Here is a 27,081-nt window from a genome sequence, read left to right on the forward strand (position 1 = left end):
ACTCTCTGCATTCTGGCTCAATTCATCTTCAAGTAAACAACAAACATTATTTCCAGGTTTAGTTTCACAACTACTATGCCATTTTGAACAAACCCAATTGTTATCCTTTATAACGTTTATGCAAACGGAAAGTCATTTTGGATTAAATATCTCACTTAATTCAAGAAGTCGTCTTTTACGTTCAGATACATTTTCGTTAAATCCACAAGGTTTGACGTCTTAAATGCCTCTTTTAATTTCGGGCGCTGATGCTCTTCGTCTGTTCTGTTCCTCCATTTTGTAAGGAGCGTTTTGATGCCTGTGTACCCCTTCTTACTCAAAACAGAGCTGGCGTTATCCAATACAAGATTCCCGAAATCCTTGTTACTGAAGCCAAGAGCGTTCGCCAGTTTAAAAAGCTGGTATTTCGTTATCTCGTGACCTGATATGGCATCTATCATCTGGTCAGTTACTGGTTTGGGAATTCTGAAGTAAAGTGAAAAGAAGGGAGGGGGGGGGGGTTTAAATCATTGTGGTATATGTTATCAATTTCACGCAAAGAAGAGGGCCAGTAATTTTTTTTTTTTTTTTTGCGTTTTGTATTAATCTTTATGTATTGATTGATAAATTTGTATATATTTATTCAATCTTTCACGTATTCATGTATTTTTGTCATTTATTCATATAATATTTTCTTAATGTATTAAGAGTGTATTAATTAAGTCTTTATTCATTTACACATTTACTTATTCGAATATTTATTTCGTGTATAGTTTTTAATTCATTCATTTATTTATGAATTTAGCCGTCCCTATATTCGATTAAATAACGTTTATGACCTCAATAAATCGGAGGAGTACCTTATCACTGGTTCCGGTTCTGGGGCTGTTTTAGGAAGAGAAAATTGTAACATATATGTGTAAATACAAAATACATATCTGTTAATGTTCACTTATTGTTATCAAATGAAGTTTAACAAGACGATACATTATTGCAAATGCATACATGCTTGGTGTTATATATTAAGCAAATATTAATCGACTACGAGGGTAATGGTACAATCAATTATCACCGAGATTACCGAGGCGATGATAGTTTTTTATCCATTGCCCGAGTCAAGGAGGTTAATATTTGTTTTGTATCCCACATCGGCAATATGGTCTAGTTAAAGTGAATTTTACATAATTAAAAGAACTGAATCTGCAGACAGTTTAGCTTCAGCTAGATTTCAGCTAAAGTTTACAAAGCACAACATGCATACATGTAATAAAGTCGATTCGCGCTCATTTGACATTGACATTGACATTTCGCGTAACCTACTTTGCTATGCTTATTCAATGGGCAAGTGGGGGCAGCAGCAAAACATTACTGTACAAAAGTCAATATCGTAAGGAGATATCTTATCTTATCTATCATTGATCATGTGACCTCGTTTAGACCAATCAAATTGCAAGATTCTTAGTATGCGGGATATAAAGGTATATTATATATATATATATATATATCATGTATATATGAATGTCGTGGTAAAATTATACACTTTGGAATACTTTGAAAATAAATACAACAGTTCAAATTATTTCCCATGTGGTGATGAAATGATGAAGCTTTATTGGCTCAAGAAGTCATTTACTTATCTTCACCTTTGTATATATATATATATATATATATACCTTAAGGTGTCATTAGACGGACATATGTAGTGAGAAAATGATTCACTAAAGTGACTCGACATTGCCTCAGATTCTGAAACTAATTCCTAGATTTAGCTCATGCTGTAATCATAATTATAAATCTTTAGGTCAGAGAGGAATCCCATCACTTTTACAAACCGATCGCCTGATTCATTTTTCGTTTTCCTAACGGTTTTTAATACACTTCAATTAAATGGGAGAAATGGGTATGGAAAAACCGGTCACTCATTTTTTTAAAAACCTGTTTGAGCACATTATAATCGATTTGAAGCGCAATTTTGTTGTATGGCTTCAATAGTACACCATTTCGCAGACACTGACAACACGTTGGGCCATGCATTCCATATTTTACATTGTCAAATGATGGCTTTAAGTAAACATGATCATTAGAAGGACACTTGTCGTGTCCTGTTAACGACGGAACAATAAAAGTACTGTCATCTACGTACGTTTGCAGGCAGAGACAACTTAAAGGCGTCCCAAGAAACAAAAGGGTAAATCATTCAATTCAATTTTATTTCACATCTCTTTAAAAACACATCAAAAGATAAACAGTCATTAGTCATTGGTTTTTAAATTAGTTATATTGTTTTTATGTAGGGTTAGGGTTAGGATCAGAGTTCGGGTTAGGGTTATATACCAGTTTTTATCATGTCCAGTCAATGTACAATTTAGGGTTATATAGAAATATAATGTTTATACAACATGAAGGGTTATATTTTTTTTCTTCTGGATATATACTTGAATGTGTCGTGTATGTTTATGTGAATAGAGCTCCACGCCAACCTTTCGAATGAGCGTCTAGGGTTTTAAAAGTCTGTATGCATGAGGTATTTTATAGATATGGAATTTTTGAGGTCCGGTGAGTTCTGGACACCCAAGTATCCTTAACGCTTGTAACTGCCGAGCCCTGATACTTTATGGGAGTTTGAACGATAAGGTGCCCTATGGATATCGTCCCTTGTTTCAAAATTGTTCGTCACTCCATGGCCGAGAACCAACCATCATCACTACCCCCTTCCCCTCTGCCGAGAGAACACCTACATAACCCGGCCTGTTTAGGGTTAAACGATAAAGTTGAATTCTGGTCATGCGATTGCATTGTGGAAGAAACAGTGTGGAGTCCATCAACAAAGGTTGATAGCATATAAGCATTGGTGTGTACTGCTAGCTTCTGGAATCATCAAAATTATAAGATTGTTATGATGTTACATGCCATATTTAGAATATAAAGGCATTTGAAGAGCCATGCTTTTCAGGGAACATTTTAATCTGATGTTCTTCCACACTTGAATAATAACAATGATAACGTTCACAAATTATTTTCACCTCTTCCCAAAACTCAACTTTCTCTTTAACATGGTCTAAATTTAGAATAAGGCAGATTCACAATTAAACAGCGCCATCCCGAGGTGGGATAATTTTCAGCTCGTGGGTCGACGTTTTTCAACTATAATGCAGCGCAGCATAACGCTAGCCCCTAATAAAATGACCAAATGGTTCCAAAATGTGAACATTCTTCATTATGAGATTGATTGTTCTAATATCAGCGCTTAATTGTTTATATCGTATTTGGATGTCAAACCTTAACCAATAATTGATTCTGAATAAAAATGGAGCCTGATCTGAGACAAAAATCAATACAAATTATTATTTCTGGCCAAAACGTGACGAAAACTATCTTTTTCGTTGACATCTTTATCTATCAGCAGGGCAAATTTGGTAATAGAATGCTCCTTTGCTGATAATAACGAATGTAAAAATTACCCCTGTCTAAAAGTGACCCAAATGAAGCCACAGCTAATAGGTGTCAACTTGTTCCTATGATGAATTACGTGGAATCGAATAAAGACTGACGTCGCTTTATGGCGCTGTGGATTGTGAATCCACCGTATTGAACAAGCAGTGGAACACGACTGGAATGAACGGGGCACTGGAAGAACTGAAATGGAAACTACAAGGCTACTGATTAGAAGAGGTTGCATTATTGTCGGTTACCCCCTTTCTTTTTCCTTCTCGCTTGTAAGTTTTATTAGCACTGGATGATGGGTGGGGGGGGGGGGTTATAACTTAAACGTGTCTGATGTTAACTCGACCTTGTGGATTTGTATCAATAAACTTGAATTTGAATTTGAATTTGAATTATAACTTAAACAGTTTCTTTTACCTGCCAAGGTTTGCCTAATGTCAATCTCTGAACTGCATCCTTCTTGGATCACACGTAGTTTGATGGTTAATTCATTCGATTCTTCGCGATTGTAATCCAGCTTAAAATCAACACACTCATAAGGAACATTATCCAAAGTCTGAGGTTCAAGCTCCTATGAATATGAAAAGATTAAAATAAAGTTTACATTAATATTGATTACAATAATAATAATAACTATAATAATAATATTAATAATGATATTAATATGAATAATAATAATAATAAAGATAATAATAAAAAATAATTAAAAAAAATTATAACAATAATAAAAATCATAGTAATAATAATCATTATAGTAGAAACGGTAATAATATAGAAGGCTGGTCATAATTATGTATAAAAAGGTTGAACACTGATGATGTAAGACAGAAAAAAGAATTTACAGGATCGGAGAATTTGAAGTGGCTGAAAAGAGAAGTCTACAAAGGGAGATGGGAAAGATGTTACCTTATGCTTAAGACAAGATACTGAGAACAAACAACATGAAAGAGATTCCAAGAAACAGGGTGGCAGTTGGCACTGTGCCCCCCCCCCCAACAAACACACACTAATTACATTACCTACAATGTTCCCTTTTTACACAGGAAAATGCCCCTTTTACGTTGATAATTGCACCTTTTCCTCTTTATAAGTGCCCCTGTTATTTTGACACACGTGCCTCCTTGTGATTAGTGCCCTCAATTTGTTGTTAAAAAGCTCCTTCTCCTTTTTCATAAATGCTCTTCATCATCTCTGATTAAAGGCCATCTGACTAGGTACCCCCTTTCTGTCAATTCCTAAAATAAATGTCCCTTTTCCATTCAAATGAGTAACCTTTTTTCATCTCTGGTAATTGCGTTTTTGCAGGTACGAGAAATGAGCTTATTAAAAGTGTTGGATTGTCCTAAAATGCACCAATGTGCCTTGTGCAATGACTGTACCTACCGAAATAAGACGTCCATGCTTTCCTTTCAGAGAGAGCATCTCAAGGGTGACTTCCGCATCCTGGCCGATATTCCTCAAAATGAATGTTGTTTCATCCTTGACGCAAACGTTGTCCTTCTCCTCCCATTGTTCCCGAATGCGCTATGGAACGACAAAAAAAAAAGGGGGGGGGATATACATTCGTTAAAAGTTGTATGTCCCATTTGCAGGCCAAACAAATGAAAATATTAAATTCCAACGGTATTTGAAAGATAGTACTAACTTAGAACTTTCCTAAAACCGAAATGGCTTGAATATGGCTTTTGATGGGAAAATAACGACCATTAGTTGTCGAATCGACTTCAGTGGTTGCAATCACCTAACTAATACTATGATTTTTAGACCCTTTTACCAAATGGTCGTACGTCTTGTGCTGCATAAAGATTCAATTAGTTTAAATTTGGCCATTACAAGTAGTGTGTTATTGATGTAGACAAATGCTCATGTACCCGGGTTTCTTTCCATAATTTGAATATTAGGACACTGCTAACGTTTAAATTCCACAGATAAGACATACATGACATATTCTTAATTCCTGCAAAGTTCTACAGTATTTGATGTTGGCTGCAAAAGGGAAATGATATCTTTAATGTACAAATAATGCATTCGTTGATGATACGATATATCTGTTGTTAATGTGAGAGCTGTATGCATCTACCAATAGGTGTATACAAAGAGAACAGTTACATCCTTTACTAAACGAATGAACTAAATACTTAGATTCTTGTAATACTTGGTACACAAATAATTCATTTCAAGATTGTCTCGAATCATTATCGCTTTATATGCCAAACTAATGCATTAGTGCCATGTCTTTTCCGATTTGAAATTAAGTAATATATCGAAAAAAAGGAATAAAGAAAAATCACTGGCAGTAACCCTCGGAAACAAGACAGATTTTTAACATCTTTTCCCTACGTCGAATTTCCGGTTTTTGATCTAGCTTTGTTCGGATAATAGTTATAATTATAAAACCATTGTATTATTGCATTCTGATCGACTTGACTTGAGGAATGTGAGTTGGAGCCACGGTAAAGAGTTAAATATTATAGTTTCGAGACACATATTGGAAGTTTATAACGTGTACACGTGTTTATCTTTATTAACGGTACGTTGATGGATGATGTATGTGTGTCAGTATAGTGATTGCGAGATTTAGCACGGAATGGAGAGGAACGTTGAGGCTAGTTATTATGTTATTCTATAGTCGGTGTCACACAGAGGCCAACAATCCGGCTTTTAGTTATCCTCTTAATTGGCTGTCTGTCATCAATTATCCCTTAAAAAAACCTTCAAAAATCCCTTCAAAAATCCTCTAACGAAGCAAAATAATTTGCCCTTGAAAGGATTTTCAAGGGATTTTTCTGTCTGACACCAATGTTGAAATAATCCCCTTTAGGTCAGTGTAAGGTCAACGTTTGACTTGATGATAGGCTGGCATATGGTTTTTAACGCGCTATCATAACCTCCGCACAATTATATTAGAGCGCATTTAGAGACGCGCTAACTGCGCGTTACTTTTGATTGAACGTGTGATTTCACAATGCTTATCTACCTAAACGGCGCGTGCGCAATGGTCCATCAAAAATCCGGATTTTAGTTATCCGGATTATTCGTAGCTTGTCTATCACCAGTCTATCACCGACGTAAATGAAAGAACTAGATTTCTAAAATCTGTTTTTTTTTACAAGATGGGTAGGAATTTTTCTGTGTGACACTACCTTATATGTGTACTTATTTTATTCATTTGGACATTTGAATGAACAAGGTAAAATAAGCTTTCTACAGGTGCTTCCCTTTCCTGCTACTCATTCTCACAGTAGGCGGTGTCACACAAAAATCCCGACCCGTCCTGAATAAACCAGATTTTAGAAATATATTTTTTTTTCATTAACGTCGGTGACAGACTGGTGCCAGACAGGCTACGAATAAACCGGATAACTGAATTCCGGAGATTTGATGGGCCATTGCGCATGCGCCGTTTAGGTAGATAAGCATTGTGACATCACACGTTTAAATGCGCGCATTTAAACGTGTGATGTCAAAATGCTTATTTAAAGGGATTATTTCAACATTGCTGTCAGACAGAAAAATCCCTTCAAAAATCCTATCAAGGGAGAATTATCTTGCTTCGTTAGAGGATTTTTGAAGGGATTTTTGAAGGGGATTTTTAAGGGATAATTGATGACAGATGACAAATTAAGAGGATAACTAGAATCCGGATAACTAAAATCAAGATTTTTGGCCTCTGTGTGACACAGCCTATTTTGTTTAAATTAACTTAACATAATGCTCATGATTTGTATATTTTGAACTGTCTGTAATAAATCACATGTATACATTTCTTCGTTTTTTAATGAAAATAAAATATTTTGAATTCAATTGAAAATAATGTTGACTTAGGTTCGAGGCCATTCAACGTGATCATGATCGACAAAGGACCAGGTAAACGAAGCAGAATTGTATTTTCCTGCGGTACAACGTATAGCAGGAAAATGTTGTATATGCGGATCCGTTTAATGATTACGTAATGGGAGTGGTGAGACGCCACGATTCCGCGAAGCGGGATGGTTTGAATAACTTAGGCAGGTGTAAGTTATTGTTTTGAGAAGGAAAGGAATGTTCAGAAAGGCATAATAAGAGAGGGAAATGGGCGTGGTAGCCATTCTAGCTTTGTCAGACACTAGATACACGACACAAATTTCAAGTGGAAATTTTTAATACAGAACAATAGTTTGGTGTTTGTTTTTGTAGGAGGTTTAGAGATTCAAATAGATTATTTTTATTGGGACGATTTGCCATTAGGTTTTTCCAGAGCATTTGCCTTATTTAGTTTATCTCTGGTTTTTTCAACCTAGGGAATCGGTCCGGGCGTGGGGAAAAAAGGCAAAGCCCCATGCAGATTAGGGATCAAAATTAATATTTTATTCTATACAATGTCAGTATATATTGAGGTATGAACGTTGACGATTGAGATTAAAATTATGCAATGTTAACAATATTTACACTTGATATTTTCAAAATCAAGAATGAGTTTAAAAAATTGAAATTATTTTGATGTTCAAAATGATATAATAACAAAGATTGTTCATGATTGTTCAAAAAGATACAATTCGAATAAAAGCTGGCTTGGTCGGTCTGGCAGGCTTTTCCATAAAGATTGTTATTGATGTAATCTGTGAGTCATTAACTGAGTAATGAAGGATGAGAATATACTGGGAACAGAGCGCTATCACTCGTGGCTTATTTGATTTTATGTAATTGGACAGGATATCAGATAAAAGTAATGTTTAATGAGGTGTATTCTAGATCTACAGGTAACTAAAGTTAAACTAATTTAAAGTCACTTTGCACCCACAATCGCTGACAAATAACCTTTAGTTTAATAGGTTATGGTGCACACGGTATAAGCCCATAAATAGACTCATTTACACATCCCAAACATCTTCTTTTTTTTTTAGTCGTCCATTTTTAGACTACCATTATTACCCCCTTTATATCCCTTCACATACACAGATTTTTCTTACGAGTCCTTTCGGATCTCACAAATTCACGGATCCTTACGATTTGGCCACTTTTATGATCAATTTAAGAGTTGTTACGAGCTATTTAGGATCTATTACGGATTACTACGATGTATTTTATACGGCAAAATTCCACGATTTTTTAGGAGTTGTCACGGCTAAATACGAGCAACAAAAATGTTAATTACGACCTTTTTACGTGTTGTCACGAATAGTTACGAATTAGTTACGAGTTTTTTACAAGTCCTTACAATGTTAGCCAAAAATAACAACTGTAAAATGAAGTCTTCGAATTTGCAGCTTTTATACCTATCTAGAAATCGCAAACAATGTGTAAGAATGCGTAACGTATACGTATCTATTCGTAAAGTACTCACACCAAATCTCCGTCCAATGACGCCTTAAGAAGTGTGTATGTGTTACTATTATTAAAGCATCTATTTCAGAGTTTAAACAAAAATTCATTAACTGAGATTAACTCTGTATCAATACCTTGCCAATTTCACCAAATGGATGGTAAAAGTTCACATGTAGAATTGGTTTTCTGTTCTTCGGCATGACAAGTGGAAGAAAGGCTAGTAGCGCAACGCGTTTTCCCTCGCACATGTCTTCTTTCAGTGAGGCTGTATACAATCCTGGCCCGTCGATACAGAAACTCAGCGTATCTATTGTGATTTCACACTCGGGGGGTGCTAGTTGTCGACGAGACACTTTTCCTTCTCCTATACAAAATAAAAACACAATTTTCGTGCCAATTAATAATGATTTTTAACAATAATGTAAAGCCCATCCAAAGCGTTGGGAGCCCCAAATTCAACAAAATAAATAATCGCAAAATGTCACTTCGATTAATGATGTGAACGAGGATGTCATAAAACATACTCTTCTGCAAAGGTATACCCCTAAAAAGTATTTGAAGACGAATTAATGACGGGATATAAAATAAGGGTTTTCTATTGTACGCAGATAACCCAAATGTTGTATTCCATCCTTAATGTTCTTCTTAAAACACATTTATTTTGGAAAAAAATCTTTCCAGAGTGAGTTTTAAATGACATCCTCTTTTATATCATTATACAATTCACTTGAAAATTTCGACATCAAGATCACGTGTTCAACATTCGTAGAGTATGCGCCTGGCATGCAAAAACTGCGCGGGAAGTATGCGCAGCTAAATTGCAAATTTTGAGAAAAAAATTGTCGTTGACTAGTCGCGAACATGCGTGCCACTAGGCCGACGGACACACATCAGCACGCATCGGCGCGCATTGCCACAACTTGGTAGCACACAGGTTGCGCATAGATCAATTCAATTAAATTCTGTTTATTCATCCAAATTCAAAAGAATGCATGGACATTTATTTTGGTCACACATTGTGTAAACACGTAATATTAAGATGAGAAATAATATCGCTGTGTTTTATAATCATAGAAGAACCATCAAAATAAAAGATAGACAAGAACAATTTACGAACATGACTCTTGCATAAATAAGCGCGATTGGTCGATAACAGGGACTTTTATATTTACACAACGACAACGTGGATTGCTACGATCAACGTCTTTTTAATGCACTGACTTGAATGGACGTCACACGTATCAGTCCACGCAAATCTAAAAATACCTATTGATTTAGCTGACATGTACGGTTTGTTTTCGGTACAGGAATCACAATCGCCGATTTCCTTTTCGAGTCTTTTCTTTACGAGTCCTTACGAATCGCCAACTCGTAGTCAATCGCAAGCATCCTTAAATAACTCGCTGGTATCCGTAAATAGCTCGTCACAATTCGCAACAACTCGCAAACACTCGTAAGGATCCGTGAAAGGAGAGGCAAATTTTTTGACATGTCAACAATCTTCTTTAATAGCAGGGTCCCACTTAGCCGAGCTGGCGCGATCTTATGGCAAGCCGTTTTTATAATTAATTGATATCAATAAATCAATTCTTGATATCAAGAAATAATTTTATGTTGTAAAGCAATGGTAATTCTTGATATCAAGAATTCGATTTCGTGATATCAGGAATTCGATTTCGTGATATCAGGAATTCGATTTCGTGATATCATGAAATATGTTTTAATGACAAAACTGCTTGCCATAGGATCGCGCCAGCTCGCCACAACTCGAGGCTCCAACTCGGCTAAGTGGGAGCCCTGCTTACGATTGTCCACGGATTTATTTTCCCGTAAATAACTCGTAAATAGCTCGTAACAATCCGTAAGTATCGTAAACAGCTCGCATCAACACGTAACCATTCGTAAACCCCTCGCAAGGATCCGTAAAAGACTCATAAACATTTTTAAAAACTATTTTTTACGGTTAGTTTACGATTTGTTTACGGATTGTTTACGGATCATGACGAGTCCTTACGTGTTGTTTACGATTTAGTTCGGGGTCGTAATACGATGGCGTTACGGATTGTTACGAGCTATTACAAGCACTTTATGTGTAGTAACGAGTGTTTTACGAATAGATACGTTTACTTTACGTATTCTTACGTACCGGTTACGCATTCTCACGTATTGTTTACGATTTGGGGAAAAGTTTAAAAGCTGCAAAATCCTAAGAACTCGTAAATACTCGTAACTATCTCGTAACTATTCGTAATAACACGTAAACAGTATTCCCGTAAGTTGCTCGTAATTATCCGTGTCAACTCTTAAGCAGGGCTCCCACTTTGCCGAGTTGTATTAGGGAGTTATGGCGAGTTGTGGTGAGTTGCCTCAAAGAGGCACTCGCAGTAACTCGCTAACAATTCGGTATGGATTAGCGTAACTCTTTACAACATTCCAAGACTCTCCTTGAAGTCGCGAGCAGGTCAAAAATGTTGAACATGTTCAAATAATGTCCCCGATTCGTTGTAATTCGAGGTAAACTCGCCTACACTCGTAATATTCTTGCATTACTCGTAACAAGTTCGCGCTGCACTCTTCATAACTCGTAGCAATTAGCAATTAGCCACCTTATGAAGAGTGCAGTGCGAGTATATTACGAGTAATGCGAGTATATTACGAGTGTAAGCGAGTTCACCTCGAGTAACAAATTCACCTCGAGTAACAAATTCACCTCGAGCTACAACAAATCAGCGAAAATTTTGAACATGTTCACAATTTTCGCTGTTTCGTTGTAGCTCGAGGTGAACTTGCTTAATACTCATAATATACTCGTAGCAACTCGCCACCTTATGAAGAGTGCAGTGCGAGCTTTTTACAAGTAATGCGTGTATATTACGAGGGTAGGCGAGTTCACCTCGAATTACAACGAATCGGGGAATTTTTGTGAACATGTTCAACATTTTGAAATGCCGAATTGTTAGCGAGTTATTGCCAGTGCCTCTTTGTGGCAACTCACCACAACTTGCCATTACTCGCTAATACAACTCAGCTAAGTGGGAGCCCTGCTTTAACAACTCGTGGAACTTTGCAGTAAATACATCGTAATAATCCGTAATAAACCGTATATAGCTTGTAATAACTCGTAACAACTCCTAAATCGGTCGTAAAAGTGGCCAAATCGTAAGGATCCGTGAAAGATCCGTGAATTTGCGCGATCCGTAAGAACTCGTAAGAAAAATCTGTGTATATAATTATTAACATAATTACATAATTATTAACAATGCCGGCTGCCCCTTCTAGGTCGTCGGCGTTCAAAATAAGTGTATCCCAATCAGTTAACTCGAAGCAGGTTTGTAAGGTTTTAATGGATCTTTCATTCCATACTTTGACTTTCTTTATAGTTACTTTTACGACTTAAGTCTAGTTCTATATTTCGACATGAGATGACCAGTAGGATGAGCTGATTTTAACAAGGGACACTGAACGAGGGATTTATTTAAATCTTTAACCGAGCAGTAGCAGCGATCAAGCACCCAATCACCACGGATCGGGGCCTGCGCACATTGATCATAGTTGGGCAGCACGTCCTCTAGAGGGCAGTGGTTGGAATCCACGATTATTATTTTTGGGGGAGCCGGATGACGTTTCCATGGCGTGCATTACGTTACCGTAACTTCTTGTGCAGCTGCGGCGGTGTTTCCATCCGGTGGAATGTAAACAATAAATACGTCTAGCGAATGAATTCTCTTTGAAGATAGAACGGCCTAATGGGGCTTTCACCTATACACTCCGGGGCCCGTACGGCGAGTTAAAACAGACATTTTGGAAATTTTGCTGCCGTAAAATTCCCACGGGCGCTGGGACAGTTTGTTAAGCCTAATGCGATGGTCACATCCCGCCGTACTTGCAAGTGCGTGCTGTCTACGTGCAAAAACGTGGGCAAAATTTGGGTATCCGTACGTGATGAGTACCGCCTCCGTATGGATTTGGGAGCACGCAGACACACCGTAGCACTTTTAGTGCATGAGGAACTTTCGCTGCGTTCGGGCTGCGTTCGGGCTACCGATTCACCCCAGTACGTGTGACGCGCGTTGCCGGTACTCCCTCCCTGCCTTTGCCACTCCCTCCCTACGTTTTCAGAAAAACGTGGCGACCGTGGCCTCCCCAAAAACCGTACGGACTAAAAAAACGCACGGTGGGATGTGACCAACGCTTTAAGCAGGGCTCCCACTTCTCCTCGATGTCGCGAGCAGTTCCAAAATTTTGAACATGTTCAAACAAATTCCCCGATTCGCTGTAATTCGAGGTGAACGCGCCTACACTCGTAATATACACGTATTACTTGTAACAAGCTCGCGTTGCACTCTTCATAAGGTGGCGAGTTGCTACGAGTATATTACGAGTGTTAAGCAAGTTCACCTCGAGCTACAACGAATCAGCTTCCCTGATTCGTTGTTACTCGAGATGAACTCGCTTAAACTCGTAATATACTCGCATTACTCGTAACAAGCTCGCGCTGCACTCTTCATGAGGTGGGTAGTTGCTACGAGTTACAGCGCGAGTTCACCTCGAATTACAACGAATCGGGGAATTTTGTTGAACATGTTCAAAATGTTGGAACTGCTCGCGACTTCTAGGAGCGTCTTAGAATGTTGTAAAGAGTAACGTTAAGCCATACCGAATTGTTTGCGAGTTATTGCGAGTGCCTCTTTAAAGCAACTCACCACAACTCGCCACAACTCGCTAATACAACTCAGCTAAGTGGGAGCCCTGCTTTATGGGCGTCATGGTGCTCAGTTGGCTGCTCCCAATTCTCCCTGCGTTTTCATCTGACCGTTAGGCCGTAGAAAGCCCGTAACTTACGGCTTCAGTCCGGGCTCCGGACGGTGCCCGCACGGGCCAACTCACGACTTTGTTGGGCAAATTCTCATGACAAGTCTTTCCGTTGCCTTGCGGTGCTCAAGGGAGCCGTACGTGTACCCAACGACTCCCTCACGGCCCCTCAATAGGCCCGATGATATGCACAGCACCGGGCGTCTGCCGTCCGGGGGCCTTTTGAAATGAATATTACACTTGCGGGCCCCTCACGGCGGCATCTCAAAATGTACAACGCAGCTTTAAATACAGCAGGTGCTTTTGTCAGAGGACACATAGTTCAGTGCACCGCACGGCCACCACCCGCGCGCCTTGAGGACCCCGACCGGGCACCTGAATTGTATTTCCTATTGAACGAACATTGCTCAAAGTGATGGTGATAGTTTGTAACTTGATCACCCCTTTCAAAGAGAGCTCAACTCGTCTTCATACCATTCTTAGTGCGTTCGAACGCGCTCCTAGACTGTGTGCAATACCGACCTAGCACGACGGTTAAGCCCCCATCGCACCAAACAAGTTCTATCTACATTCTCGAAAATGCGGCCCAAAATGGCTCAAATTGTGTGCGAACGGAGTTGAACGTAAACGCAACTGTTTACGATTTGATTAAGGACTTCATGGACGGGCTCGGACTGGACTAATGTCTTTCATACGATCCTAGATCGTTCATTAACAGTCCAAAATAAGTCCAATTTTGTCTATACCCCGTCCACAGTCCGTTCATATGAAGTTCAGATCGGGTAAAATTGACCTTTCCAAGCAATCCAAACCTTCTTACTACACTGTTGGTCATAATGGTGGAATATTTATTTTTACCCCAGTTTAGGGAAGGATTTTAAAAAAATATTTATTTCTAATAGATCAAGATAATGGCATACATTCTCAGATTCTATTGAATATTAATTTGCGAGTGTTTGTTTTGCGTGACTGCTTAATCATATGTGTGCTACTATGCTAATCAGCTAGGGAACCTACGTCCTTAAATCATAATTAACAGTAATGAGGATTAATGCCTCACAAAATGGCACTAATATAGCTGATCGACACGATTTTTATCCTGGGGCCTCACAGTAACGAGGCCATTGCTTAGCCCCTGAATTATGACTGTACGCAGTGTTTGCTAGGGTACGCGGCCCCTTCCACAAATCCCCCATAACGAAAAAAATGCAATAAATTGTCAAAAATTCATTGCATTTTCCCCCGGCCCCCAACAGGAAAAATTCCTCTGTGTGGCCATGCCTTGAACCATAATGCATGGCCCTACAGAGGAAATTTTCCTGTTGGGGGCCGGGGAAAATGCAATGAATTTTTGACAATTTATTGCATTTTTTTCGTTTTGGGGGATTTGTGGAAGGGGCCGCGTACCCTAGCAAACACTGCGTACATTCATGATTCAGGGGCTAAGCAATGGCCTCGTTACTGTGAGGCCCCAGGATAAAAATCGTGTCGATCAGCTATATATTAGTGCCCTTTTGTGAGGCATTAATCCTCATTACTGTCAATTATGACTTAAGGACGTAGGTCCCTTAGCTGATTGGCATAGTAGCACACATATGATTAAGCAGTCACGCAAAACAAAGACTAGCAAATTAATATTCAATAGAATCTGAGAATGTATGCCATTATCTTGATCTATTAGAAATAAATAATTTTTTTAAATCCTTCCCTAAACTGGGGTAAAAATAAATATTCCACCATTATGACCAACAGTGTAGTTCGCAACTGGCTTATATCCCAACCACCCAGTTCAGAGACAGTTCAACTTGTCCTCATCTTGTTCTTAGTGCGTTCGGACTCGCTCCTATCGGGCGTGTGCAATCCCGTGCTGGTTCGAGGGCTATACCAACCCAGCGTGTTCTTGTTTATTGATGCTCGACCACATTACGTTGTAACACGTTCCTAGTAGGATCGATGTACAACAATTCCATTTGTAGTACGTCTATCTCGATTTAAGTATGTTGCCACTTCGTCTTATTGCAGGACGGAAATATTTTTGAACAGGCTTAGAGTTCAAGAGCAGGGTGGGTTGGAGGGTGGATTGGAGATTCCCGGAGATTCCCGTCCAACCCAGTCCGAGCAAAATGAAATGTAGCGCTACACGACGTTTTGCACGGCAACCGACTAAATAGTTGTTTATACGTTCACTCCGTTTAACAACATTTTCCAGAACGTAATGGGCAGGCACGTAGCCACCGGGGGGGGGGGGGGGGGGGGGGGGTGGGAGGGTTGCACGTGCTCCCCCCCCCCAAAAAAAATAAAAAAATCCAAGATCGGTTGAACTATTTTAGACCCCTCCCCAGGACGTCGATCAATTACATGTATGTGTCCCCCCCCCCTAAAAAAAAAAATATATATATATATATATATATATATAAATTATATCAAACTCTGGATACGGCCCTGTTGATGGGGGCTTCAATTGAATGTTTTGATCTGCAAAGGTTAAAGTGTTGAACGGGAATGAAGAATGGCGAGAACTCGCTGGGTTTTTATAGCTCCCGAGCTCCCGAGTCGCGCTGTAGGAGCGCGTTCGAACGCACTAAGAACAAGATGATGACGAGGTGAACTGTCTCTGAACGGGGTGGTAGGGTTGAAAACTTGTTAGAACAAGTACCGACTAGTTACACTGGGTTTGGACGTAATGGGAACGAGGTAGAACTGGTTAATAATGGTATTAAACTGACTACGGACTGGCTTGGACAGCCTCGAAATGGCAAATTTATCCGATCTGAATTTGATGTTAGCTGTCTGTGAACGAGGTACAGACAAGATGGACGTATTGAGGACTGTTTATGAACGAACGTAGTAAGAACTAGCTTGGTGTGATGGGGGGTTTATAATGACCCAGCGCGATTTTTTGGGACGATTCCAGAGCAAGGTGAGAACTAGTTTGGCGTGATGGGGCTTATACTGCTGTTAATTTATGCTCAAAACGGCACGTTGTAACACGTTCCTAATATGATCGAAGCTCGGCAATTCCGCTCCACCTAGTTTAAAGTACGTTGGCAGTCCGTGTAATTGCAGGTCGGAGAAGTTTTCAACAGGCAGAACGTCCTAGAGGACACACCCGTACTTGCCAGTCCGAGCCCGTCCATGACGTTCCTAAACAGATCGTAAACAGTTGTTACTATGTTCAACTCCGTTCGCACACAGTTTGAGACCGTTTGGCAGCATTTTCTAGAACGTAGTGAGAACTAGTCCGGTGTGATTGGGGCTTTACCACGAATACTTCCCGCTATGTCATATGCGCAAACTATGAGCGAACCTTACGCGTTGAACGACCATGACGGGAATTTAAGACCAAATAAGCAAATGCAATGTTTTTCATGACACACATTCATGACACCGCGAGTTTAGAAATTAATTTCTAAAGAGCCCGGTGCTCAGTCATCCGTGCCAGAAATATTATATTTTTTATACGCACTTTATATTTCTCTCGATGAGGAAGTTCCACCCTTATATTAGGTGGTTTTGTTACAAACATAAACGTTTCATTATTATTATCAGTATTATGGTTACAGCAGACAAAGTCCATTGGAAGAGCATACTGGCCCGAATTCTCAAAGGAGCTTTAAATGTTACCCGTGATTTAAATCTATATTTACATATCCAAATGTTCTAAAATTAGCGCAAAATAAGCGCGACACAGTCAGAGGTCCAATGTTAGACGCGGGTACGCAAGGTACGCTTATTTTGCGCTAATTTTTAAACCATGGTTTATAAAATGAGGATTTAAACCATGGTTTAAGTTAAACCTCCTTTGTGAATTCGGGTCAAAGGTGTTTCATCATAATGTACGTCTGAAATAAACTGCCTTTAACAATGATTATTGTAAAGGGGTGTAAACAAAATGAAAATTCGCACCTTCAGAATCTATGTCAAGTTTTGTGTAAACGAACATTTTTACATTTCGTTTGAGTGCGGCCGGTGAAAGTTCCGCACAATGACTGATTATAAGCTTTACTGGCCTTCCATCGAAGTTTCCATTAACTTTGACAGTTGGGCAGACCGCCACTTCATCTTCTTCGGACGATCCTTTCATCAGACCGGCATTGCTTGAGATGTCGACTAATAAACAAAGAAAAACAAAGACATTTAATACTGCATACATTGCTCTTTGCTATGAAGGTCAAACATAACGGAGTGTACTACGTAACAACACAACGTAAAACATGCTTTGTATTTTAATTGGACCCCTGTGCTGATTATAGGGTGTTCCGCCCGTATGTGGAAGTAAATAAAATACAAATAAACATAATATATGCAATTCACACTGTGACTATTAAAATACATTTATTCGTAAAAGGTGAATAACATAAATTTGATAGCATTACGAAAATGATGAATTAATGCAAAGTCATTGTAAATATGTCATTATGTCGATAGCTAGTTTTTAAAGCCTATATAGAGTGTTGGGAGTTTAAACAAATTGATGGCAAATGTCACTTATATTGTATCACAATGTGATAGAGGCCGTTATTCAGAGGGATCCGGTAACTTAGTCTCAGATTTTCATTCTCAGATTCATGCTGCAATGATAATTATAAACCTTTGGGTCAGTCAGGAACCCCATGACTTTTACAAGCCGATCGCCTGTCGGATTATAAAGATATTAATAATTGGAAACCGAAACCAAATCTTGCGTTTTCCTAACGGTTTTCCTAACACTACAGTCTATTGGGGAAAACGGGTATGGTAAAACCTGTCACTCAAAGATTTTAACTTTTTTGAAGCACTTCTTGATCATGTTGAAGCGCAATTTAATTTGAGGGCTTCAACATTACACCATTTCACACACACACTGATACAACGTAGGGCCTTGAGTCTCAGATTTAACATTGTTAAACGATGCCTACACATTTCTGCAAGGATTCTCAAAACAAATGTGTTTGAAGTCGAATATTGATAAAAGAATACACAACTTAGGTTTTCTGCATACAACAGAATAACAAAGGTCAGTTCTCCATTAAACAAACACAAAATCTTACTCTCAAATTCCATGTCATCTGATGTGGCGGCCATGGAAACTTCGATAGAAATTCCAAAACCTCTCTGTTCGTAAATCCCATAGATGTTTCCATCTTTTCCAATGGTCTGAAACGCCGTGGGCTCCTTGAAATCGTCATATGTGCCTGATAAAAGCGGGGTAAGCATGATAATTAATGATAACAATACACAATAACTTAATTTACATTTATACTGCATTACTGTATAATAGAATTACTACCACAAGAGCTATTTTTTGTAAAAGACTGTTTGCCTTTATTTAGATTTTTATAAACACAATGATAAAGAGGAACATAATTTTTCTTACAGTATAAGCAAAAAACATTGTCTCATACATTATAAACACAAAATATTTCCCATAGGTATCAAAAGTAAGTATACACATTGTGATACACTTCTGGAATTTGGAGGGAATTTTTTTTTTCAATAGAGAAAAAGAAAAAGTTGACGATGGTACTTTATATTAATATTTGCGGATACAACATTATAAACAGGAAAAATTGCTTTACAGTACAAACATATAAATTAAGCAATCTGAATAAAGATTGTTTTATATAAATGATAAGTATCAGATGAAGGTACTTGTTCATAACCTACAATAAACCAATTTGTTATATTTACATAGAATGACATGGTGCATTTGTTTGAACTCCTAGATTGTATTATATGAGGGTCTTGTATCAGTGGATGTCTGTTAGTAAGCTGTTGTTGTTGACGAGCAAACAACGATAATAGATAAGTGTCAGGATCAATAGCAGAGTAAGCAGAAATACAGAAAAATATTAATATATTTATATACAGTTTGTCCAAGAAAAAATGAAACCGAGAATTTCAGATGTTTTATCATAACTTAATTACAATTATAATGAATAAATGACGCACATTTGTGAAGCTTAGATCCTCTTCCTTCACCTAACACAATTGATGTGATGCATATCTCACGCATAAGTGATTACAACGAATTTGAAGAGATGAAACCAAAAAGTCATTTGGCGGACGGAATCTGAATTTCAAAGAGAAAATCTAATTTCTAGATATTTTATTGTCTGCCCTTTCATATGACACCTCAATCACGACAAATGAACATGAAATAACAAAGTTCTCTTTGTTTAAAGTGTTGCTTGCATTTCCATAATTTTATTAAACGAATTTGTTTTCACTGGCTTTCTGCCGTAGCAACAAACATAGTTGACCAAAGACTTAACTCCTTTTCGTAGACGATCAGCCATGCATCAAGTCTCTCGTCTTCTTTGTGCATGGCTGATTGTCAACGAAACTTAGTATATATACACATTTACCTATGGTGTAACATTTTCCCTTTTTGTATAATGGATTAGCAATTAGTTCTGTATTATTGCTTTTTCATATTCAATTTTTGTTTAGTTCTCTAAAGCCTTATATATGTATTTGTTAGTTGGAAACTTTCCATTTGTAAGATTACTGTAAATCATATATATTTGACCAAAATCAATATTGCCCATGTATCCATTTACCACACATGGATGCAGAGTGGCAAATGTTGATTAACTCTTATCATGTCACAGGGCTAATCTCCATTGTGCCAAGCCCCAAATCCCCCGTGCCAGGTTGTTTTGGAGATAATCTGATTTACGCGATGGTTCTATGAATAGCGAGTGCAGAATACACAGCACAGTCCAAGAGCATGAACAATAACTGCTTAATTACGAATGCTGCAATGCACGCACATATCACTCAAGCGATGGTTCTCTCGCATGTACAAAGCACTATAACGATAGCGTGCATGCAGCCATATGACAAGCTATGAGTTAAGGGTTGTTTTACAATTAGGGTTCACACTTTGTCTCACTTGGGGTGAAAAAAAAAGTTCCTTTGATTCTTCTGATTTTATGTGTGTGTATTGTATTCAAGTTACTTGTAAATTCTGTATCATTCCAGGGCTACAAATGTCAATTTGTTTTTCAAGCATGAAACATGTCCGTAATGAAATAGAGTCAAGTGTCACCTGACGACATTATGCAGAAAGAAACTATTTTTTGTTTCTTTGTGTGAATGTAAATGACATAGTTTGATAACTTGATGATATGGAATCAGAATACAACTCAATTTTTCAAGTGCAAAATGGTTTTATTTACGTAAAATTGAAGTTTGCACCTGTTCATACCGCAAAATGATGGACTGACAGCATGATGTTACTGATTAAAAACACAGAGCAGGTCGACCCTACATTCTGTACTGCACAGCTACAAACGGTAAGGGTGCTTTTGCATACCAACTTCAAGAATAAAAAGATACATGGTTCTTGAGATATGTGGCGTCAAAAATGTTTGGAGAGGATAATTTTTATTTCGGAGAGGACATTATTTTGGACATGCAGTTGTAACAGTACAACGCACTTTCACTGAAGATAGCAGTCCTATCTACACAGTGCAACGCATTTTAATTGTATACGCTGCGTATTGCTCTCCACGTGCATGTACATACGTGTTCTGGCTCTTACATGTCTGTGCGCACCACGAACATGTACGTGCTTAGTGCATTGCACTTTCAAGACCGTAGCACTGCATAAGGCCTAGCCCTACTAGTCCAGGCATTTCGTGAAAAAAAAGGGGTCAACCTCCCACTAATTGCAACAGAAAGTCTGTCAACTGTTTTATACCCAGAAATATGTCCTCTATAACATATCAAAAGTCTTAAGGAATCCTAGCGGGGGAAAGTTCCGTGGCGGCCATTTTTTAAAATGGCCGCCATTTATAACTACTGTTGTACAATTTTGGGGATTTCTTTTTAACAGCACCTCATTTTACCATGCATAAGGTGTCATATGAAAGACAATTACATTTCCTACAAGATGATACCTCATTCAATAGGTTTCTGGATGATTTGCTTACCAATTTTGAGCCAAAAATGTGATTTTTTACCATTTTTTTCAAAAATATGAATTGCGCCAAAATACATATTTCTCCATATTTATTTGATTATTATGCTAATCCACTTGAAACTTTCTGAAAAACTGTTCAGCATCCTGGTTGATATCATATTCAAATTTCAAGTCTATTACTCTTCAAACTAAAAAGTTATAGCGCTCTAAAGTTGAAATTTTGTTATGAGCCAAAATGGCAAATTTGGTTGCTAAGGGCTATCTTCTCCTTAGCAACGGTAACATATTGGCATGAGAAATAGAATATATCATGAGAAATTGCTATCACCAAGCAGGTGACTACTTTTATAGGAAGTATGATGTCAAATGATGCATTTTCATCCAATTTTAATGATAAATATCGCTTAGTTCCCGTTGCTATGGTAATAATATGCCTAGCAACCGATATAAAACACATATTTTTGTTGTAAATCTAATATTTCCCATATCTCTGCTTCTAAATAACATAGAGAGTTTTGATTTTAAATGCTAAACATACATTTCCAGAGACAAGGAATCAAATTAATTAAATTTTAATGAGCTAAACCTAGCCAAAAAGCCGAAACGGCAGCCATTTTCCAAAATGGCCGCCATAAACCTGATATTTCGCAATATCTCCGCTTCTAAATGACTTAAGGCATTGATTTTCAGTGCTAAATATACATTTTCTGGGCCCAGGAATCCTTTGAAACACATTTCAATGAGCTAAACCTGACCAAAAAGCCGAAATGGCAGCCATTTTCCCAAATGGCTGCCATTAACCTGATAATTCCCAATATTTCTGCTTCTAAAGGCTTAGAATTTGAGTGCAAAACGTACATTTTCTGGGGCTAGGAATCCAATGACACACATTTCAATAAGCTAAACCTCACCAAAAAGCATTATTCTGAGGATGTGTCAACTATATACCATAGAAGGGAAGCTCCCTTGTCAAAGCCATGCACGCGGGAAGTAGTATCACATCCCAGGAGAGCGTGCATGAAAAAATGTGCTGTGATACATCAGGGCCTAACTGCTGTTTGACAGACTTCATGTTCCAGACACGCGGTTTCTTTACATTCTTCTTTGGCTCGGGTTGGAAGAACAGGTCACATGACTTGAGGTTGGTGTGGTAGATGAGCAAGATGAGTAGATTTGTGTCATCTCCGATCAGCATAGTATCAGTGGTGGTTGCAGACTCCACTGCTTTCTGCACTATGAGGAGACCAGCGTCACCTGCAGCATGATGTTTCTGGCAGTTCTTTGCCGGTAGTTTGGTGCTGAGCATGTTGATGAAGTGCTGCTTATTTGTCTTGTTTGCCAGGAATTGTTCCTTCTTCATTGTGGTCTGCATATCTTCATCAAACGTCACCGTTGCTCCAGCATTCCCTCTTGCACGTCTTTGGTGTGCTGTGCCCTTTGTTGATGTACCATCATATCCATCAAACACGGCTGTTGCCTGTCCATACTTCTTTGGGACATACTCTGTGTATTGCGTGCAGATACCTTTGCATGTTAAACCACTTGCCTATGGAATGCGCTGAACTAGTGTCCCAACATCCAACACGTAGTGGACTTGGCCTGTGATTCCTGGTGCATCCTTTGTCAGGAGTGTCCAGATAGCATCTGCTAGCACTGGCTTCTGTGGCTGTCGGAGCAGAAGTGAGGAATTAAACAGAGTTGGTGGGTAACTGCACAGCTCATATTTGAACACAGACTCTAGAGCCTCTGTAGCTTTCGCAGCAATTGTCAGTCACTGGAAAAGCAGCTGGGGATCCACTTGTACTGCCTCACCATCAATCTTTACTGCCGATTTCAAAGCCAAGGTGATGGCCTGATCCTTCCTCTTGAATGTGTAGTCAGCAGCAATTTGTCCATCCATGTTGGTCAGGATTGCTGTTCCAACAGTTTTTGCTGAATCCATATTGACTTTTCTGGTTGCATGTACCCCTGTTGAAATGCTGCGCAAGCTCGGATCTGAGCTGAAGGGTTTTCTCTTTTTCAGACAGCTGATAACTGCATGTGTGTCTTTCATGTCACATGCTTGTCTAGCATTTGTCATGCCCTTGTTTTGTTCACCAGTGTTATAGTTCACACCTGTAAGCTGTTGAATAGCATTGTTGACATCAGCACAGGCAGGCATGGAGAGCAGCCATATGAGACGCTGTTGCTCTGTCATGCCTCGCCCTCTCGTCAGGCCACCGCTGGTCTTCATACACCTCATTAGGACCTGTTCGATGGTGAGATCTACAGACAGACCAGCCCATAGGCGATCACTTCTTCTGACAACATGGAACCCTTCTTTGAATCGTTGGTACACATCTGGATGTTCATCCTTGAGCTTGCTCATTTGATGCACATAGAGGCGGATTGATTTGGTGTAGAGGTTGTGCTCAGAGGCTGCCAGGTAGGGCAACATTTCTGACACAGTTTCAAGGTGCAACGCCCAGTTGCCAATGCGTTCTGCTCTAATAAACTTCCGTAGTATGTCAACCATCTCCATGTACTGCAGCCAAAGTGTGGCGGTCCTAGAGGACTTCAGGGATTCGGTTTTGGCCCAGAGGAGCTTCTTGATTCTGGTTAAAACATCAGCTTGGCAGAACTCCTCTGCAGACACAGAACCTTCCATCAGATTCTTGTAAAGGGGAACACGTTCATCAAGATCAGCGTTTCCAGTTCCGTTTGTCGTAGGCTCATCATCTGGTGGCACTGTTGCCTCATTGGTCTCCTCCACTTCATGTGGATCTGCAGATGGTTGAAGGAGTGGCATTCCAAGTGCGTCTGACAAAATCAAGGCGTAGATTGCTTCCCAAGAAACTCATTTATGTTTGAAAGCCTCCCAGGCGCAAAAGCATGTCATTCAAAACACTTCCTGTGGGCTCAGTCTCGATGATCATGTGGGCTAGCCACCATAGTGGTTGGCCAAAGGTGATGATGGGCGTAACACCATGGCGACAAGCATGCTCACACACAAAATTCAGTGTGGAATAGATGCAAGTGACATCGCTGGGATTCATGTCGATCATTGGGAGAAACATCACCGATGATTTCCCGGGGTGGTCACCATGATGCACTAGCTGCATCAGTCCAGACCATGCCGGTCTTGGTGAGGTGAACATAATGAATGTCTTCCACATGAGATCAAGGTCTACTGTTGGGTCCTTTGCCTTCATGTTGATCACCTTCTAGTATGCCAGTGTTGTCATACCGCGGCTCTCTTCTTTGTGGTAATGGATAGGAATTCGTCCCACCGTGGAGATATCGATGGAGGTGACCCGCGCCCTGAGGGTAGGTCTGCTGGTCTTGGTGGCTGGGGTTATGGCAGCAATCATCCCCATGCCATGGAATGTATTGTTACCATAAAGGGTACAGATGTTGTGGTCTACATTTTGTCTGCAGCATACTGGACAAACTCCGAACTGAAATCAGGTATGTCTGTCCCATGAGACATCACAACATTAGTTAACACTGCAGACCTGGTGGTACACTGCATCTGCAGCATGAAGGTCATGCACATGGAGGACGCGGGCTTTGACTGTTTCTGGCATCCTTCCTTTTGTCACAGGATTACAAGATAATGTCCTTGAATAATTATGACCTATACATGAACGTTGTCCATCAGGCATACGGCATGCCATGGTATATAGTTGACACATCCTCAGAATAATGCTTTTTGGTCAGGTTTAATTTATTGAAATGTGTGTCATTGGATTCCTAGCCCCAGAAAATGTACGTTTTGCACTCAAATTCTAAGCCTTTAGAAGCAGAAATATTGGGAATTATCAGGTTTATGGCAGCCATTTGGGAAAATGGCTGCCATTTCGGCTTTTTGGTCAGGTTTAGCTCATTGAAATGTGTTTCAAAGGATTCCTGGGCCCAGAAAATGTATATTTAGCACTGAAAATCAATGCCTTAAGTCATTTAGAAGCGGAGATATTACGAAATATCAGGTTTATGGCGGCCATTTTGGAAAATGGCTGCCGTTTCGGCTTTTTAGGCTAGGTTTAGCTCATTAAAATTTAATTAATTTGATTCCTTGTCTCTGAAAATGTATGTTTAGCACTTAAAATCAAAACTCTCTATGTTATTTAGAAGGAGATCTGGGAAATATTAGATTTACAACAAAAATATGCGTTTTATATCGGTTGCTAGGCATATTATTACCATAGCAACGGGAACTAAGGGATATTTATCATTAAAATTGGATGAAAATGCATAATTTGACATCATACTTCCTATAAAAGTAGTCATCTGCTTGGTGAGAGCAATTTCTCGTGATATATTCTATTTCTCACGCCAATATGTTACCGTTGCTAAGGAAAAGAGCCCTTAGCAACCAAATTTGCCATTTTGGCTCATAACAAAGTTTCAACTTTAGAGCGCTATAACTTTTTAGTTTGAAGAGTAATAGACTTGAAATTTGGATATGATATCAACCAGGATACTGGACAGTTTTTCATTTAGTTTCAAGTCGGTTAGCATAATAATCAAATAAATATGGGGAAATATGTATTTTGGCGCAATTCACATTTTTGAAAAAAATGGTAAAAAATCACACTTTTGGCTCAAAATTGTTCAGCAAATCATCCCGAAACCCAATGAATGAGGTATCATCTTGTAGGAAATGTAATTGTCTTTCATATGACACCTTATACATGGTAAAATGAGGTGCTGTTAAAAAGAAATCCCCAGAATTGTACAACATTAGTTATACATGGCGGCCATTTTGAAAAAATGGCCGCCATGGCACTTTCCCCAACCCGGATTCCTTAAGACTTTCGATATGTTATAATGGACACCTCCAAGAGCACAAAACAGTCGAGACATTTTCTGTTGCAATTAGTGGGAGGTCATATCAAATTATGCCTGGACTATACTGTATAATTAGCACTGCAATGATGTTATACAGGTCTCAAACAGTAGATGGCGCTGTTCCACAAAATTAACGTAATTAATTAATGTAAACAAATGGCATATGATTACATATTTTTGAAAAGTAATTGCTCGTTTCAAACAATTTCTTCGCTGTTGTAGGTTGATCTAACAGTGCAAATAGTTGGCCAAGGAAGATTTTCCTGGGCTGTCCATTTTTGTAAGGCCATCAAAGTGAGTTTTTCTATTGTGTACCCTGATTGTAAAACAACCCTGAATGTCTTACCAAATGACATTTGTGCCGCGGCTGGACTCAACCCTCGAACCAGGTAATACACAGTGACATGACGTATCCAATATACAGCGACACCCTCTACTATAATAATTATAAATTGGTGTAAGATAAATATGGAATTGACTTACAGGCTATCCCACTAGGGATACTGGTTCCAGTGGTGGTGACTCCAAACTTGATGGTTTGTAAGGGGTTGATTCTCTTTATAGATAACTGGGCACGGGTCTCGCCATTTTGTAGAATGTTGATGTCAATTTCCCGGATGACCTCGTCGGCAGTTGTTTCGTAATCCTTGATATAGAAGACGATGTAGTGCATGAGACAATACATCTCGTCCCCCGTAATCACCTTTGAATCAATTAAAAAAATCAGAAGTTCATTAACCGTTCAGATATGAAGCGTTGAACTGCGTAATCTCATGGAGTGTATGTTAGTTTTCGTTTTTTTT

The 27,081-nt window shown here is 38.9% G+C and overlaps 1 protein-coding gene across 1 annotated transcript; it reads right to left on the minus strand.

Annotated features, from left to right (window-relative positions):
• Positions 1 to 23: 23 nt before the first annotated feature.
• On the minus strand, positions 24 to 26,975 carry LOC105442433. Its single transcript, XM_030993823.1, has 8 exons — positions 26,762 to 26,975; positions 18,570 to 18,713; positions 17,446 to 17,649; positions 8,862 to 9,091; positions 4,807 to 4,947; positions 3,841 to 3,994; positions 840 to 864; positions 24 to 465 (listed from the first exon to the last, which is right to left on the minus strand). The coding sequence occupies exons 1-8, from the start codon at positions 26,961 to 26,963 to the stop codon at positions 156 to 158; spliced, it is 1,410 nt and encodes a 469-aa protein (XP_030849683.1). The 5' UTR covers positions 26,964 to 26,975; the 3' UTR covers positions 24 to 155.
• Between the last annotated feature and the right edge of the window lie 106 nt (positions 26,976 to 27,081).

This window comes from Strongylocentrotus purpuratus, unplaced genomic scaffold (assembly GCF_000002235.5).
Source record: "Strongylocentrotus purpuratus isolate Spur 01 unplaced genomic scaffold, Spur_5.0 spur5_scaffold_20, whole genome shotgun sequence".
NCBI classification, from domain to species: domain Eukaryota; kingdom Metazoa; phylum Echinodermata; class Echinoidea; order Camarodonta; family Strongylocentrotidae; genus Strongylocentrotus; species Strongylocentrotus purpuratus.